General features: G+C 44.7%; 1 protein-coding gene across 2 annotated transcripts in view; it reads right to left on the reverse strand.

Moving 5' to 3' along the window:
- The window catches only part of CPS1 (carbamoyl-phosphate synthase 1), a 189317-nt gene that overhangs the window by 147886 nt on the left and 22268 nt on the right, over window positions 1–19163 (reverse strand). For both annotated transcript variants that reach the window (XM_033947173.1, XM_033947172.1), the window contains exons 3-6: window positions 16876–17020; window positions 12290–12379; window positions 874–930; window positions 41–133 (exon numbers count right to left, since the gene is read on the reverse strand). In XM_033947173.1, the coding sequence (XP_033803064.1) occupies window positions 41–133; window positions 874–930; window positions 12290–12379; window positions 16876–17020 (385 nt within the window). The remainder of the gene's footprint in view (window positions 1–40; window positions 134–873; window positions 931–12289; window positions 12380–16875; window positions 17021–19163) is intronic.

Consider the following 19163-nt stretch of genomic DNA (forward strand, 5'->3'; position numbering starts at 1 on the left):
TTATGTTGCTGATGTACAATATCAGAAAAAAATATATCACCTTAGTAGACACTTCTTCAATCAAGTTCCGCTTATTTGGGTCAACAAGCTCCACCGGCTGATCTTCAAATTCAATCTTACCAAGCACAGTGCCCTGTACCAATATGAAATAAAAGCATGTAAACAAGAGAGACAATGAACATCAGATGATGCTTGGAAAGGCCAAAATTCCATTGCCAAATATTTTTTTATCAGTGGCATAGTCCCGAGTGGGCCCAAGTGGGCCTGAGTCCACCCCCTGTAAAGTTCCTATGAGCGTCATAGCAGCATTTAGCACTCCAGGCCACAGTAGAAACCTCTACCGTGGCTTAGTTAAAGGAGCCCTATATGTTTTGAGATGGAAATGGAAAGTGATCCCCATGAAGAATCAAATGAATCAAAATAATAGGAATGAAAAAAAAAACCTTCCAGTTAGGATCCCAAGTTTCAAGTTAAAAGCAACTGAGAGAGTGTGCTTTTTATCCCAGAGACTGAGCAGAAGGATTACATTTTGCCTATTTTACCGCACATTAACTTTAAGATTCATAGCATTTAGACCCCTGAGGGAGGCATCTTTTGCACTGAAACACTAGCTATGTTGGATCCTTTCAAGATGTTGTATTTATCTTTATAGCAATAAATGTTTGACTCAAAACTTGAGATCCCAAGTGGAAGCTTCTTTCCATCCCTACTATTTTGAAATGGGAAATAAAATTACAAGTAGGGTTCATAATCCGATTTAACTGAAAGCATGTTAGGACACAAATACTTTAAAAATTGGATATCTTCCTCTTTACTGTTTAATTTCTTTGTTTGTGGGGGATGCTAGAGATTTACAAATTTTATGCAGTTTACCTTATCCCGGATGATTTTAGCCAACATTCTCGTGTCGATTCCATAAAGGGCAGGAATCTGTAGGCAAAGGAAACATCAACATTCATATTATTCAAAAGGGACTATGTACTAAAATCTGTAGGCCAGAGTAAAATAGACAAAGGTCCCTATTTGGATTTTGAGGCTGCTCTCAATTTTCATGTTATACCGTGGTGAGTCTTCTTTGTGGAGGGATCCATACCTCAGAGATACAGTCCACAGCAACTCTTCCCATTATACTTTCCTTATTTGTACTCTCTTTCTCTAGAATGTTACATAAGAACATAAAAATAGCCTTATTGGGTCAGACCAATGGTCCATCAAGCCCAGTAGCCCATTCGCACGGTGTCCAATCCAGGTCACTAGTACCTGATCAAAACCCACAATGTAGCAATATTCCATGCTACCAATACAGGGCAAGCAGTGGCTTCCCCCATGTCTTTCTCAATAACAGACTATGGACTTTTCCTCCAGGAACTTGTCCAAACCTTTCTTAAAACCAGCTACGCTATCTGCTCTTACCACATCCTCTGGCAATGCTTTCCAGAGCTTAACTATTCTCTGAGTGAAAAATAATTTCCTCCTATTGGTTTTAAAAGTACTTCCCTGTAACTTCATCAAGTGTCCCCTAATCTTTGTAATTTTTGACGGAGTGAAAAATCGATCCACTTGTACTTGTTCTACTCCACTCAGGATTTGGTAGTTCTTACCTTTTCACCTTTTGTTCCTGTTTGTCCCTGGTTTAAGCATCCTTATATGTACTAACTACTCCTAAAGAAGTCTAGTAATTTTAAGTTTGTCAATGTATGTTTTTATTATTATTGTACACCGCCTAGAAGTTTGATTAGGCGGCATAAGAAATTTTAAATAAACTTGAAACTTGAGGTAAAGTGATGTTGGATACTGAGAATAGTCATTGTAAATCTGAACATGTACTTAATTTTCTTGGAATTTATTGCTGGTTGCCTTAGTAGGCAAGGAAAATAAATCAATCCATGACAAAGGGCCTGATCCACGAATGTTTTTTCTCCAGTTCTGTGTCTGGAAGAAAAGACCTTGATAATTCAGGCCCATAGAGTGAATATTACTAAACCACATTAGTATCAGTGTTTCAAGATGAATGGTGATGTCTATTGATGCCAAAAGAAATGTAAAAAAAAATACAAATAAAAACACAAGTCATCCAGCTTTAGAAGAGCCTCAGGAAAGAAAATAATGCAGGCACTATAATACACTGACCAGTCATATCTCAAACATAGAAGCTAATGCACACATATATAATTTAATTCCATCAAAATATTATAAAAATCTAGATGATAAATGATAACCAAGTTTTCTGAGTCCAGTCATGAGCAAGGGTATTAGATACCCACACCCATACCCATACCCAAAATAATCTATATAAACAGGCTATTTGCCTACTGCCCATCCATGCTCAAAGTGGCATAGCTAGGCCCCCCCAAAACACCTCAGCAGTGGCAACTTTGCTCCCCTTTCTCCCACTCCTCTGTCCCCAGATCCAGCTATACACTTAGTCCACTTATTCCATCAGAAAAATACAGAATGAACAAAGTGTAAACTCCCTGGACTAATGGAGCCCTTAATGGAGACTGGTTTGTTGGTTGGTTGGGCTGAGAACTTTTCAGGGGGCCCCTCGTACAATGCAAGTTTGACCTGATTAAGCTGTACTTTTATAGGTTTCTTCTGACCTACTTACATGAGACCCTATCAACCCACTGTAGAACATAGCACATTCTAAACATAAGGGAGGAATTCTGCAAGGGATCTTCAAAAAAGTTTCCACACTTATTTTTTTTAAACACTATGGGGCTCATAATCAAAAAAATACAAACATCTAAAAAGTGGCCTAAATGGGTACTTGGACGATCAAAAAGCCTGATCGTACAACTACCCATAACCAAAGCTGGTTTTAGACGTATCTAAAACCAGCTTAGGCTTTCCCCTGCCTCTAAACGCATAGAACGAAGAGAGGCGTTTTTAGAGGAGGGGAAAGGGCGGGAGGTGGGCCGACCTACACCTAGGTGTGCAGCAGGTATAACCAAAAGTTTAGGCAGGTTGTCTAGTCGGCACTTATACGTTTTGACTTAGACCAAGTCAAAACAGGTATAAGTGCCGAAAAAGGGGCTGCTGAGCTGATCGCTGCAGCTCAGCGGCCCCAGCAACCTGCCTACTGAAACTATCGCTGCAGGAGAGATCTCCTATGCCAGCGATCCTCACCCCGAAGTGCCGCGGTTCAGAGGGGGGTGGGCAATCACCATCGTGGCAGGAGAGATGAGCCATCTCTCCTGCAGCGATCAGCCCTCCCCCGCGACTTGATCCAAGTAAGAGGGAGCCCAAGCCCTCTTGCCCAGCAGCACCCCTCCCCCCCTGCCGATAACGATTGGGCAAGAGGGAGCCCAAGCCCTCTTGTCCGGCGGCACCCCCCCTGCTGATAACAATTGGGTAAGAGGGAGCCCAAGCCCTCTTGACCAGCGGCACACCCCTGCCAATAACGATTGGGCAGGAGGGAGCCCAAGCCCTCTTGCCCAGGGGAACCCCCTACCCCCCCACCCCCACTAAGATACGGGCAGGAGGGATCCTAGGCCCTCCTGCCCTTGACACCCCCTCCCATGAACACCCCCCCCCCGATCCCCCGATCGGCCCCCTCCCGCTGACCCCTTGACCCCTCGACCCCCCCCAACACCTCCAATCCCCCTCCCCGTACCTTAAATTAGTTGGACGGATGGACGGGTTCCAAGCCCATCCATCCAGCAGGCCAGCTATCCGTTGAATGACTGGCCTTAGGGCCTGATTGGCCCAGGCGGCTCAAACCCCGCCCTCAGGTGGGGTCTGAGGCACCTGGGCCAACCGGAATAGGCCCAGTATCATTAGGGCCCTCCTTTGGATGGGGCCTTAGGCACATGGGAGGAGAAATGTTACACTGGGAGGGAGGAGAGATGACTCAAAGAAGGGATAGACAGTGGCGTACCTAGGGGGGGGCGGGGGGGGCGGGCCGCCCCGGGTACCAGCCCTAAGGGGGTGTTCCCGGCCTTGCCGTTCAGTCCCCCGCCACCCCCGAAGGACCGCTCGCCCCCCTGGCCTCCCCGCACCACCTATGAACAGCCGCAGCAGGATCGCGAAGTCAGCGTCAGCATCCCTGCGCTGCTTCCTACGACGCGATCCCGCCCCTCCTCTGACGTCAGAGGAGGGGCGGGACCGTGGCGCAGGAAGCAGCAGGGATCGCTGACGCTGACTTCGCGATCCTGCTGCGGCTGTTCATAGGTGGTGCGGGGAGGCCAGGGGGGCGAGCGGTCCTTCGGGGGTGGCGGGGGACTGAACGGCAAGGCCGGGAACACCCCCTTAGGGCTGGTACCCGACGCTGACTTCGCGATCCTGCTGCGGCTGTTCATAGGTGGTGCGGGAAGGCCAGGGGGGCGAGCGGTCTTTCGGGGTGGGTCGGGGCATCAGGCCTTCAGGGTGGGGCGGGCGGGCAGGCAAGCAGGCTTTCAAGGGGGAGGGGGTGACAGGCAGGCAGGCAGGCCTTCAAGGGGGGACAGGCCTTCGGGGGGGGGGGTGCAGACATTCAAGGGGTGCAGGCCTTCAAGGGGGGAAAGGCAGGCAGGCCTTCAAGGGGGGGACAGGCCTACAAGGGGGGGGGACAGGCCTACAAGGGGGGGGACAGGCCTACAAGGGGGGGGACAGGCCTTCAAGGGGGGGTGCAGGCCTTCAAGGGGGGTGCAGGCCTTCAAGGGGGAGACAGGCCTTCAAGGGGGGGAAAGGCAGGCAGGCAGGCCTTAAAGGGGGGACAGGCCTACAAGGGGGTGGGACAGGCCTTCAAGGGGGGGACAGGCCTTCGGGGGGGTGCAGACCTTCAAGGGAGTGCAGGCCTTCGGGGGGGGTGCAGTCCTTCAGGGGTGGGGTTTAGGCCTTCAGCGGGGGGACAGACCTTCGGGTGGGAGGTAAAGTCCTTCGGGGGGTGCAGGTCTTCAGGGGTGGGGTGTAGCCCTTCGGAGGGGGGACAGACCTTCGGGGGAGGGGGGTCCTGGTGTAAAAGTACACAGAGGGAGAGAGGGAAGGGGGGGTTCAAAGATACATGCATATGCCAGACTTTGGGGGTTAGAAATAATGGGTCTAAAAACAGAGGAGTGGGAGAGAGATGGTGCATAATGGGATTTAGGGAGGGAAGGAACAGAAAGGGAGAGAACTTGGAAACAGGGGATGGTGTGGAGGGGGGATAGAGATACTGGATAGGAGGATAGTTGGGAACAGAAAGGGAGAGATGGTGGATCCTGGGGTGGTGGGGAGTTGAGAAAAGGTGAATCTGTGGATGGAGACAAAAAAAAGGAAAGATGCCAGATCTCCGGGAGAGGGAAGGGAAACGGAAGGGGAGAACAGAGATGGCAGACGGATGGTTAGCACGGAGAAAGGAGACCCTGGCAAGCAAGACAACAAGAGCCTGGGACCAACAAGATTTGAATATTGATCAGAGAACAAAAGGTAGAAAAAATAATTTTATTTTCTGTTTTGTGATTACAATATGTTAGATTTGAAAAGTGTACATGAGACAGCTTGAAATGGGAACTTTTCTATTTTTGTGAATGGCAAGGCTGAGTTCAGTTAAAATATATGCTTTATAAGAAAATATAATAATGTGTTTTATAAAGTTTATAAGCATTGCTGGCATACTCGGTGAGGTGTTCCTAGTGTTGGTGGTGGTGGTAGCATGTCAGTGTGTTGAGAGGAAGAGGTAGTCTGGGAAATTCTGCTGAGCAAACTCTGGGCCCATTTCCACCCCCAGTTAGTCCACTCCACTCAACTGGTTCACACACTGAGTGGGTCTTTGGGTGTTATTTCTGGGTAGTTGTTTTAGAATCTCTTCCAGTGGTTTGTCAGTATCTCCTTCTGGTCCAAGGAAGGAAACTTTGTCAACCTTAGCATTGACCTTCAGAATATGTTTGTAACAGCGCTGCTTGTGTGGCATTAGGCTATGTAGTGATCGAAAGAAAAAAACAGACCTTTGCACATTTTTGCACTATATGGTGGGTGTATGAGGAGATTCATTTCCTGCACAGTTAAGTCCATTTTTTCTACTGAATAATAGTATAGGTACAATGAAAGTAAATAGCAAAAATGTTTGAGTAGATAATTAAGGAAATCTTTTTCATATTGCTTGCTTATGGACTGGGAAAAAAGACTGTTCAAGCAAATGTCTCCAGAACTGCTTTAATGGAAAAATGTGATTTTTTTTTTTTTAAGTACTTTGTGAAATTTATTGTTGTTGTGAAATTTATTGTTATACTTTGTTTAAACTTAAAAAGCGGTGTCATTAACAGTGAATCTAATCGAAAAATCGATTCAACAGGGTGAATCGGATCGAATGAAATATTTTTCTCTGAATCGGGCAGCACTATTGGCTACCATGAGAATGGGCTACTGGGCATGATGGACCATTGGTGTGACCCAGTTAGGCTATTCTTATGTTATGTTCTCATCTGTAGGGGCCTTTGTTTTCACTTCTTATTTTAATGTATTTTTTTCCTGGGAACTTATCAGTGTTTTTTTATAATGGGAACAAAAATGGAAGAGAATTAATGTGTGTGGAATGGGGGGGGGGTAACTAATTTCTTCAGCTAAATAATTCAATCCACTTCAAACAGACATAGGAGAACTCACGCACCATTCACACACCCTCCAACCAAAAACGTCAAAAGAAAAAAACTGTTCGACAACCTCCTAGCCATTCGAGCTGCAACACTTGACCCCCAACTCTACAACCTATTGACCTCGACCACAAACTACAAAACCTTAAAAAAAGAAATAAAAACCCTTCTATTAAAAAAACACATAAAACCAAACTAACATAATCAGAACTGTCCCAAGCATCACCTGCAACTACTCCATATGTACTTCTGATGTCATGACAATTCAGACATAATTTATGTTATGTTATGTTTGGAATAATGGTTACATAAATGAGGTTCAATAAAAGAAAATTTTCTGTGGGAGCATTTGTTGGAACTTCTGTTATCCTGATTTCTTCTATCTGTGGGCTTTCTTTAGCTAACCTACTTATCTGGGGCTTTCCACTTCTGCAGCTGCCCTTTTCACGGTCCACTTTGCGCTTGCACTCTCTGGGGAGGGGGGGTTGGGTCTGGGCTTGGTGGGGTAGGTGTGTCTGGTAGTTTTGTCTGGGTGGTGGCTGGGTGTTTCTTGGGTGCTTGTTGTGCGGATTGGTGTGTCTGGTGAGCGATCTGGGTGTTGTTGCTTGTGGGGGTTTTTTTCATTATAAAATATGGCTGAGGGTCTAGTCCGGCTTATTATTCTTGTGGGTTCTGGGGTGGGATTTGTTTGCTTGCCCCAAGTTTTGGCCTTTTGTTGTGTATTGCTATGCCTCTCATTGGCAATTTTCTCTTGGGAGAGGCTTGTTCATGCTTGTTGTTGCTGTTACTCTCATTCTGTGTTCTTTTTGATAATGTATAAGTTTCTGTACAGACCATGGTTGCTTGTCTGGACCTTTTGCCATTCTCAATAAAAATACTTTGGAAAAAAAAAAAAAAAGAAAATTTTCACTGCCTGTTTCTATTCTGACCATTTATTCCATTTCATGGTTATTGCAAAAAAAAAAAAAAAAAAAAAAATTTACATGAGGGGGGGGGGGGGGTGTCAAAAAATGATGGGCCCCGGGTGCCACATACCCTAGGTACGCCACTGGGGATAGATGCCAGATTCTGAAGAAGGGTGATGAAAGGAGAGAGAAAGAGAGTTGTCGGACCACAGGAGGGGCCTAATGCTACTGGGCCTATTCCGGTTGGCCCAGGCACCTCAGGCCCCACCTGGAGTCGGGGAACGTCAGGCTCACTGGGGCAAGAGGGCTTGGGCTCCCTCTTGCCCCGATCGTGTCAGGGAAGGTCGGGCTGTCGCCGGGGCAAGAAGGCTTGGGTTCCCTCTTGCCCCGATCATAGTCGGCGGGGCCAGGAGGGCTTGGGCTCTCTCCTGGCCTGGTTGTTGTAGGGGGGGGGGGGAATTCTGTAACCAGTGTTGTTTTTGACAGACACTGGTTACAGAATCCAGCTTTTAGGCAAAGGACTGGCTCCTCCTTCGCCTAAAAGCTCTTATTTTGGGCGTTTGGGAGTTAGGCTTTTTTTAGGTGGATTATATGTTGTTAGTAGTGGTGGTCTGAATGTAGAGGCAGGCCATTATCAAAAAAACCTCCTTTTGGATGTTTTTTTTTATAATGGACATTTTCCCTGCTTCTGCACACAAGCGCCTTTCCTCTCTGGCCCTCTTCCCTGCTAGCACCCCCCACTGGCATCTCAGGGCCCTTATGGAGGGCCTTTGTGAATGCGCGGCCATCAACGTGATGATGTCATACATGCACATGACATCGTCACAGTGACATCTGCGCACTTCCAGATGCCTCGAACCACGGCCACTACCTTTAGTGTGCCGCGACTCGAGAAAGTTTGCGGGACACTGCCTTAGATTATAAACCCTCTGGAGATAGAAGAATACCTAGCATATCTGAATGTCACTTGCCTTGAATTACTATTGAAAAAAGTGAGCCAAATCCCATTACAGTATTAATAATATTAGCCTCATGTTTGGAGCACACTCTGAGCATATCTCCATCTAGTTCCAGATTCTGTCGGCATCTTGTGTTTGGAACTGATACTTTATTACACTGTTCACAATAAAGACCAAGCTAAAAAAAAACCTGTGAAAATGGAGTTTATTTCATTTTTCTAAGATTCTATGAGTTTCTAAGTGCTTTTTAAACATAGGATTCAAATATTTTTATTTATCAAAGTTGGTGGAACTTTTTTCTGTCCAGTTTATTTGGACAAATGTAAACTAAATGTAAATTTAACTAAAGGTAAATCGCATTGGATTTGGATTTTGTAATGAAATCAAATATTTTAAATAAACTTGAAAAACTTAAAATAAACAATCTAGCATACACTAACCACAAGAGGTCGCTATTGCACCATAAACATCCAAATTAGATGTGCCTAGTTATAACAATCTATAACAATCAAAAATTATCCATTCAGCCTTGGGATTTTTTTTGTTTTTAAAGCACATGCTGCTGGTACCATCACTGACAGTATAAGTGCTTTCAATATGTGTTTCAGTCCCTGCACTAATCTCATCACTGCAAATACCTCTATTTAATTATGCAAAAGATAGTCCTATTATTTGCATGCCATTTTTTTTTCACATAATTCATCCACGGTCAGTATATAAAATCTTTCAGATGCTTACATAAACCCCAGACATATTTTCTAAACTAAACTAAACTAAACTAAAATTTAGATTTGTATTCCGGGTCTTCAGCCAGAAAGGAGCTCGACTCGGTTAACAATAACTAAAAAATACTGAAAAAAGTAAGAATCAGAAAATATTAATATGACTGGATTCCGAAGTGTTTGGCAAATAAAATAGTTTTTAAAGATTTACGAAAAAGTTGAAATGGACCAGGACCCCTTAAAATAAGAGGAAGTTCGTTCCATAGTTGAGAAAATTTGAAAACCAAGGATTGACTGAAATTCTTGACTCCTTTGATTCCTTTCACTGAAGGAAGGGAGAGTTTGAATTGTTGGGTGCCTCTTGCATAGGAGAATCTATAAGCACTAGTCTTATAGCCCGTTAAATTAACGGGTGCTAGAATATGTGTGTGTGTCTGTCTTTATTTCTTTTTCTCTCTCCTTAGCCGCTTTCTGTATTTCTATCTTTCTTTCTTTCTTTTTTTACCTTGGCTGTCCACCACCACCCCTTGTCTGCTCCCCCTGTTCATTCTCCCTTCCTTTTACCTCCCCTGTGTCCTCCCCCACCCCATCACTGCTCACCTTATCCAACAGCAGCCCTTCTCCCTTTATTTTACCTCCCCCCTTTTCCTGCTCCCTCATCCATCAGCACCTCTTCCTGCTCCCCCTGTCCAGCAGTAGGCCTCCCTTAATTCCCCCCCCCCTGTCCATCAGCACCTCCCTGCTCCCCCTGTCCAGCAATATGCAGTTCAACACCAGAGAAAGAGAAAAAACACTATACACTTTGGAATATAAAAAGAAAGCAGTCTACTTTTATTGTCTGGCCATTTTATTAATGTTTATCCCAGTTTCTGCTCTCTTCTCTCAATTTTCTTACCAGGGTTTGCAGTCTATCTGGCTCTTCTCTCATTCTTGTCTTCACTTCCTCTCCTACATCCATCTCTGACTTTAACCTTATCTTTCAGTTTTCCTCCATTTATTTTTCTGCATCTCTATCTGCTTCTATTTCTCCAGTTGTTTGTTTTTTTGGGAGTTTGTTTTTGTTTTTTTGGGGGGGGTTTTGCTAACTCCTCCCTTCCAGCATCTTCTCTTTCTCTCTCTTCCCCCTTTATTTTCAGTCTTCTAACCAGTATCTGTCTTGCTCCCTCCATCCAGCATATCCTCTCCCTTCTTTCCTCCAACACCTCATCTCTCTCTCCGCCCATCACCTTTTACTCCTTGCTTCTTCCAATGGAGTCGCGAGTCAGGCCTGACATATAAGGCTGGAAGCCGATTCCTCCCGGAAGCAGTCCTCCATGTTGTTTGCCGGCCGCTGGAAGGAGGGGGCAGTGATGAGCCAGCGGTACATCTGGATTGTGAGCAGCCCTGCCTTCGGTCCTGTCTCGGTCCCACTAAACCGGCTGGCAATAACGAAACCAGACATCACGGGGGCTTTCCCTCTTGCTAAATCGCTATAGGCTTTGCCGGTCTCGATCCCGCCCCTCAAAATCAGGAAGTAACTTCAGAGATGGGCAGGATCGAAACCGGCAGAGCCTTTAGCAATTTGGCAAAAGGGAACAACCCATGGCATCTGGCTTTGTTATTGGCAGCCGGTTTAACAGGGACAGGACCGAAGGCAGGACTTGTGAGGAGCAGAGGCCGGAGTCGGGCAAAGGAGGAGACTTACGTTTGAGGGATGGCAGGACTCCGCGTTCACTCCATCTGTGACGGTTCGTCTTCTGCCAGTGACCTAGTAAGCGCGCATGCGCACTCGTGCGGCCACATCCCGACAGAAAAGGGATCAGGGAACACGCGTCGCGAGTGCGCATGCGCGGGCTAGCATTTTATTATTTAAGATTCCATAATAAAGGGACAAGAGGGATGAAGATACCGTATAAAATTTTAAAAGTAATACATGCACATTTAAAGTGAATCCTGAGATAGACCAGAAGCCAGTGAAGGTTTAAAAGCAAAGGAGACACATGGTCAAATTTGCTTTTTCCAAAAATTAATTTTGCAGTGGTATTTTGTATCAGTTGGAGTCTTTGACGGCAGGTCTTTGTTATGCCGAGATAGATAGCATTACACTACCCTCTTCATCACTAAGGCCTGCAAAACCAGCCTACCAGCCCCCTCAATAGCATCACCAGTAGCAGCATCAGCCACACATAGATATTGGCAGTGGTGCTTTCTGAGAAAGAGCAAAACCATGGTGATTAAAGGTAGAATTGCTGTCAGACCTCCTTCTCCTTACTACACTAATCCCATTCATATCGCTAATAAAAGAAAATAGTATTCCAGAACTAAAAAAGAATAAAACAATTCACACACACTCAGAATAAGACTGCCTAACAAAACAAAACATCTCTTGCTCTTTGTTTCTCTTTACTTTCTGTACCAATTTCCCACAAGACCCCTCAAACATGTTCAGCAAGTGGAAACTTCTCCTTTTATACCATCTGTAAAAATAAAACTTCCTGGAAGCTTTCATAAAGCTTTCTGAGTTGGCAGATAAAATTCTCTAATTTTCAGGCCTTTAAAGAGGTCATTTTATAAAGTCATTCTGGCACATATGGGGCCACATGCAACTGGCATAAAAGTACATGCTGTGACATAGTGATATGTACTTTGCTGGTGGGCAAAGTTTGAGCACATCCATAATAGATTATGACATACCTTAATCTACAAACATAGAGGTCCTTTTATTAAGGCGTGCTAACCGATTTAACTCGTGCTATTATTTAATGCACAGTAAATCGGTTAGCGCGCCTTAACTCGATGGGTATGGCGGTATATAAGAATAAAGTTATTATTATTATTATTATTAATAAAAGGACCCCATAAAATATGCTCTGTCATTTATACTAGCTCTTGAGCAGGTGTAAGGGATCACTTCTATGTGCCCAAAGACATGTACAGTATGTCAAATACTCTAATGTTTTATAAAGACAAATAAGAATCTAGTCTTTATAAAGTAACACCAAAGTAACATCTCATACATCGTGTCCTCTTATGAAGTTACTCTCATAATTGATTTTAATACTACTGATGCTACTACTACTACTACTATTAAATAAGAATGTAATTCCATTGTATCAATATTTTACAGATTCCTACAAGCAAACAATGCAGGTTTCTTGCTCCCCGCAGCTCACCTTTTCCTCTTGTAACCACTCGGCTAGGGATTTGGCTGCTGTCCAGTGACTATAGTGTTTGCTGTAGTCAAGTACCACCAGACCTGAGGCCTACAGAGAGAGCGAGAAGTACATTAGCCAACCGAACGCACTGAAAAATAATCCAACAAAGTCGACATTTTTGTTGATTTTATTTTCATTTTTCCAATGAGTGGCGCAAATTAATGCTGGCCTTCTAAAATCTTCATAGGAACCATCATCTAAAGGTTTTAGTGGAAGTCAACATGTTTGAAAGAACAAGAAACTCCTTGTCCTTTTCTAGGAAGAACTGACATTGGATAACCTGGACATACAGATGATTCAACTGGACACTACAGACCTATATTTTCACTTGTGTATGCTGGACACTACAGACATATTTTCCCATAGCCAGCCTGTACCTTGCTGTCTGTAAACATCTTCAGCCTTTGCAATGCTAACAATGATGTTTTTGTTTCCATTCCCTGCTGGGAGGATATCCCTTCAAGGTTCTGCTGAACTGTTATCAGTGCTGTATAACTTATGCCAGACACCCTAGAAAGCCATAAAACCTTTATAATGAGCAAGGAGCCCTGCTCATGTGGGTGTAACGAGATGAAAGAACTTGGTACCAAAACATTTGCTCGCTGTCTCTGAACCAAGCTATGGGAACCAGACAGCTGGATTGTTGAAAGGTCACCTTTGCCAACTTTTCATCTTACAAGGACACCATCCCGAATATGCACAGAATTGTAAAACCACCAATTAACAGCTACATGTCTCAATGCTGAAAGAAGAAAGTTCACCAAGAGTTCTCTGTTTCTGCATGGCCCCCCTTTTTCTAGGAAGGGGGGGTGGAGGTGAGAGAGGCGTGGACGGATGGGAGGAGTTAGCTATACATTATTTCATGTACCAATAGGGAATTACATAACCAGAATTCGGGGATGGACTTTCTTGGAACAAAGGAAGAATTGCTCTGTATAAAAAACACGTGTATTCTAGGTAAAGCCAGAGAGATTTGCTTACTTATGCTGCAGGGAACTGCTAGCCCCCTGCTAAGCATATGAGTATTAGTTCTGCTCTCCATTGCATATCCTGAACTGACAATATATTTACTACGCCTTTGCTACTGCCATTTTTGTAATCTTTTATACTAACAATAAACAAATATTGTCTGTTTTTGGAACATACAATGCTGTCTTGTAGTCATTCCAATGAGGTAAAATAAGTGGCATTACTTCAGAACTTTCATCCTCACTGAAGTGATAAGAGTAATAAGGCAACATTTCAATATAAGCAGCTCAAAAGCAAAGATAAAATGGCACATCTCTACAACATCAACCATCTTTCTTCTCCCCTATTCCCATCAATCCTAAAAAACATTTATTCTATATCTTTTCCCTGTCACACCCATTGCTGTGCACCATCTCCTCCTTCGCTCTTCCCTTCCCCTCTATCCTTGTGCACCATCTCCTCCCTCTCTCTCTCAGTTTCCCTCTTGCATCTCTGTCTTCCCCCTTCCCCCTCCTATGGTCTGGCATCTCTCTCTTCTCCCATGGTCTAATATCTCTCTCCTCTCCCATGGTCTAGCATCTTTCTCTCTCCATCCCTCCCTCTTCTCATGGTCTAACATCTCTCTCTCTCCTTTTCCTTCTTCCCAAGGTCTGGCATCTCTCTCCTCTCCTTCCCATAGTCTGGCATATCTCTCTCCCCTCCTTTTCTTCCCTGATCTGGCATCTCTCTCTCCTTCCCCTTTCAGTGGTCTGACAACTCTCTTTCTCTCTCCTTTCATCATCCTTCTCCAGAATCTGACATCTATCCCTTCTTTGAGTCATCTCTCCTCCCTCCCAGTGTAACATTTCTCCTCCCCTCCACCGCTATTATTTCCAACAGTTCTCCCTCTTTCTTCCTTTCTTCAAGTATACCATCTCTCTTTCCCTCCCACTCCATGCACCTATGTCCAACGATTCTCTTTTTATCTTCCCTCCCCCATTGGCAGCATCTCTCTTTCCCTCCCTTCCCAGCACCCCACCCATGCAGCATCTCTCTTTCCCTCCCTTTCTTACCCCCCCACCAGCCCATGAAGCATCTATCCTTCCCAACCCTTTTCCCAGCCCATGCAACATCTTCCCTGCCTTCCCCTCTCCCATATAACATCTGTCCGCCCTGTCTTCTCAACCCCCTACCCCCAGCCTGTGGAATGTAGCATATGTTCTTCATCTTCCCCCATCTCCCCCTCCATCGGGACCCTGCAGCACAACTTATCTCTTCAGCTCCTGACTCCCCCATCTACCTCCTCCCCAGTCGCTGTTAATTTCAGGCAGCTACCACACAGCATCAAAGAGATGAGCCTGCTGTCGTCAGTCTGCCCCGGAACCCTTCATTCAGCAGCAGCCTGCCTAGGCATGAACAGGAAGTTGCTGCTGAATAAAGACTTCCGGGGCAGGCCAATGGCAGCAGGATTATATTATTGATGTTGGGCAGCGGCTGCCCAAAGATTTAACAGTGACCAAGGAGAAGAAAGGTGGGAGGAGATGGGAGCTGAAGAGGCAGGTCATAACATAGGGTCCTGCAGGGGGTGGGGAGGAGGAAGGAAAGAATAGCATATGCTACATGCTGAAGATTTAAAATTTCAGCGACCAGAAGAGGAGGTAGGTGGGGGAGTAGATCCACTGTCAATTTGGGGGGAGGCCACAGCCCCTGTGGCCACCCTAGTTCCGACGCCTAAGGCATTAACTATTTACTAAACTGTTAGCTACTGACACAGCAATTAATGAACACAAATAGTTAATGTAGCACCTTAACAGTTAACAAGCATTATCTGCCACATTAACAGCTGACATAGAATGGGGTAGAGAATGAGTGGGGGCTGAATTCTACTGGTAATGCAGAAGTAGGTAACATGAATTAATTGTTAATGCAGTAAATAATATGGTGCATTTAATGCTACCTTAGTAGATGTAACTCACATTTCATTATCTGTAATGCAGTTAATGCACAGTAATGACGTTCTTTCTGCATTAACTGAATGGGAAACTGGGTCCTAGATGCACTAAAGAGGATCGGTATGACCATTTGAGTCTGCTTCGATTTGATTTTTGGCCGATTCAAAAAGAGTTATTGATGCACTAAAAAGTTTGCATGCAAATGATTTACACAGAGGTTCATCGTAATCCCCATCTCTCCCATCTGACTGATGGTTGTGAGAGCAACAATCACACATGCACAGAGCCAGCAGGGGAAGCCTGAACAGCTGAGAGAAAGGAGAAGCCTAAAAGCAGCCTCCTGCCACTCAGCCGTTCGGGGCAGCAAAATGGCATGAGGGATGTCCACTCCCTCCTTCCACCAAAGCCCACCCCCATACTAGGCACCCCCTCAAACATCTCCTACCCTTCCCCTTTTGCCCCTGAAAAAAATACAGGAGGGATTTCCACTCTTTCCTGCCACTGAAGATCCCCTGAAACCCCTCCCACTTCCTGAACTCCCCCCCTTACCTTTCAAGGAAATTGGAGCAGGAGGGATGCTCACTCCATCCTGCTCAGAGGCCCACATGTCCAAAATGGCAGACCTTCCTCTCCCTGGTGCATCATATGATAAATGGGGATAGACCTAAGGCCCTGATTGGCTGAGGGGCCTTAGGCATCCAAGCAAATCAGGGCCTTAGGGTCCTCCCTCTATATACTGGGATACGAGGGGGAGGAGCCTAAGACAATGATTGGCTTGACTGAACCAATCAGGGCCTTAGACTCCTCCCTCTTGTATCCCTTGCTTTTTTTTGTGCATAGCCAAGCGATGTTAGTGCATCAATCGCTTGGCTAGTTTGCAAGGGGTTTTAGCTAATTTGCATGGCCGGATCGGAAAATGGTCAATTGAGGGGGAAAACACACAGTCGTTTTGGGCATCGGGTCATTTAGGGCAGTGATTCCCAACCCTGTCCTGGAGGAACACCAGGCCAATCGGGTTTTCAGGCTAGCCCTAATGAATATGCATGAGAGAGATTTGCATATGATGGAAGTGATAGGCATGCAAATTTGCTTCATGCATATTCATTAGGGCTAGCCTGAAAACCCAATTGGCCTGGTGTTCCTCCAGGACAGGGTTGGGAACCACTGATTTAGGGCATCGGGTCGGAAAATGTGATTGTCACTAAAGCTGTCAAAACAAGTTTAGCGATGATCGCTGGCTTTAGTGCGTCTGGGTCTGAATTGGGACTACCTCAACAGATAACAGCAGTTTAGCAGTTAATATACAGTATATATTAATGTTTGTAATTAACATGTGGTAACTGCAGAATCTTACCACACTTTAGTAAGCAAGGTCCCAAACTGGTTAGGCATCAAAACCTTACAAAATCAATAGTAAACCTAAGGCCAGCAATTCAATAAATAGGGGCTCCATTGTAGGTGCCATGAAAGGGATATATTTAGCAACAATTCTGTGATGGCTTAAGGGCATGCCTGAGACATTATAGAATCAGTGATGTAACCAAATCTCAAATTTTGGGTGAATCAATGGGCAAACTGGGAGGGGACATCTTTCCTGTGCCAAGCCCACCAGAAAACTTTCAAAGAATATCAAGTCCACCATACCTGAATGTGCTCTGATTCTAAAAATTTATTGAGTCCTATTTCATCCACTGCTTTGGTATTAGGTACACCTCCATTGCCTATGATTGGGTATGTCAATGTAAGGATCTGTCCCCGGCAGCTTGGGTCTGTAAGTGAGTCGGTGTAACTGGAGAAACAAGATGGACAAATGACAAATAGCACACACCTCTCGAGTGTTCTTTGTTATGAGATATCTATCATCTTAAACTCAGACTAAGGATAATGAAACTCATGCTGTGTTCATCTGCAATCTCCACTAGCCATTATACATCATAGGACTGAACCAAGACATGTGGAGGTGCATTTTCAATATGACGTCTAAGTCTGACTTTATACGTTTTGTGAAGTACATCCAAAAATCAAGTAGGGAAAATGTCCATTTTTGAAACATCAAGTAGGGAAAATGTCCATTTTTGAAACAGCATGACATCCATCTTTTTTGTTGAAATTTACCTTTCTAGACGTGTTCGCTCTTAGTGTGTCTTTCTTTTTTGACCATGTTCATAATACAAAATGTACAAAACAAGCCATTTATATGTAGGAGGGGTCAGCCTTTTTAGCAGACTGGCCACACAGACATGCCAGCAGAGCAGAGGGGCACCCCAAGGGGGCACTACAGTGACTTTCACATAAAAGGTCCCAGTTACACATCCCACCATAACCCCCTTACATTGTATGTTGACCCCTCCAAACCTCACCCAAAACCAACTGTACACAACTGTCTACAACCCCAATAGTCCTTATGTCAGTATAGAAGGTTTTGGTGGGCTCACATTTTCCATTACAAATGTACAAGTTAGGGTGGCATATGGGCCTGGGTCCCCTTCTCTGGAGTCCAGTCTACTGACCAACAGGCTATTCCAGACACTTTTTTGCTGCTCTATTAGGACTGGCCATTACATCTGTTGCCTTCCCACAAACTGAAGCTGAATGCTATTTGGGCTTTTTGTTGCCCAGTTTGGTTATGTTGAAAGCGAAGTTGACTAAAGTTGATATAGACCTTAAATATGCCTCACCTCATTCATGCACTTCAGCTTGGACTTGAACATTTTGGTCATTGACCACAAAGATTTGATTCAGACTGCAGTTATGCTGCCACAGTTTTGTCTTCATTGGGTTGAAGGAGATGAAATGAAGATAAAATACAAAGAACTTCTTCTCTAAGCAATGAAGACAGTAAAGCTGTCTTTAGAACAAACTGCACTAGCTTTATCCAGTAGTGATTGTGGCAACGAAGATTATTTCTTCTGCTTTCAGAATGTTGATAGCAGTGACAGAGATGATGTTACTGCTGAATTGGACCTACAGTACTCCCACGATATTCGCGGGGGTTCTGTTCCAGAAACCCCCGCGAATGTTGAAAAACCGGGGGAGACTGGAGAGAGCAGCGGGAGAGGCAGGAGAGAGCAGCCGGAGCGCCGGCGAGTGAAGGAAATAACTCGCTGTATGCTCCGACCGCCTCTTTCTGTACTAAAGTCGGGCCTTACCAATCAGGAACTGCGTGTCGAAGCCTTCTGGCGCCTATGTGAAACCACACCCAAATTCCATCAAGAATCTGCTTCCCAATCACTCCTACTTGCTGATAGATGCCTTGGGGTAGATGCCTAACTTCCAGCACCATTTGTAGAATCTGGGCCTAAGGGCTCACACATTAACTATGTGTTAATCTGTTAGCACAGGACACACCTGTCTCTACCCTCATAGATACCCCCAGTGCTATTTTAAAAAAAAATTCTATTTTTTTAGCACATAGGAAGCATGCACCACTCCCAAAACTATCAAAGGATGCCTGATTGTGCTCTGAAGTAGTGCATTTTAACCTACAGTAAGCGCACGTTAGTAACAAGACCTCTCAGATTATGAGCCCTTAAAGGACAGGGAAAAAGCTGAGCTGCTTCTGAAAAGTCAGAGCTAAATACAAAACTCCTGAGGTTGACAATACGGCCCTGCTATATTCTCCTAATCAAAATGTATGATGCTGTGACATAGACACATGGAGGGGCATAATCGAAAGTGTGCCTAAGTCTGAGGTTGGACGTTTTGTGCAAGATGTCCACAAACCCATTAGGAAAAATGTCCGTTTTCAAAGTTGCCAAAAATCTATTTTTTATTTTTGAACATGAGCTAGGTATAAGTTTTGATCCTTAGGACATCTACCTTTTTTACCCATTTTCATGCATAATCCTTAGCGCGCGCTTAATCGGTTAGCGCACCTTAATCACAGTACCCCTATATCGTTCTCTAAATGTTACTATATTTTGGCAAGAAAA

This window comes from Geotrypetes seraphini, chromosome 5 (assembly GCF_902459505.1).
Source record: "Geotrypetes seraphini chromosome 5, aGeoSer1.1, whole genome shotgun sequence".
Classification (NCBI taxonomy): Eukaryota; Metazoa; Chordata; class Amphibia; order Gymnophiona; family Dermophiidae; genus Geotrypetes; species Geotrypetes seraphini.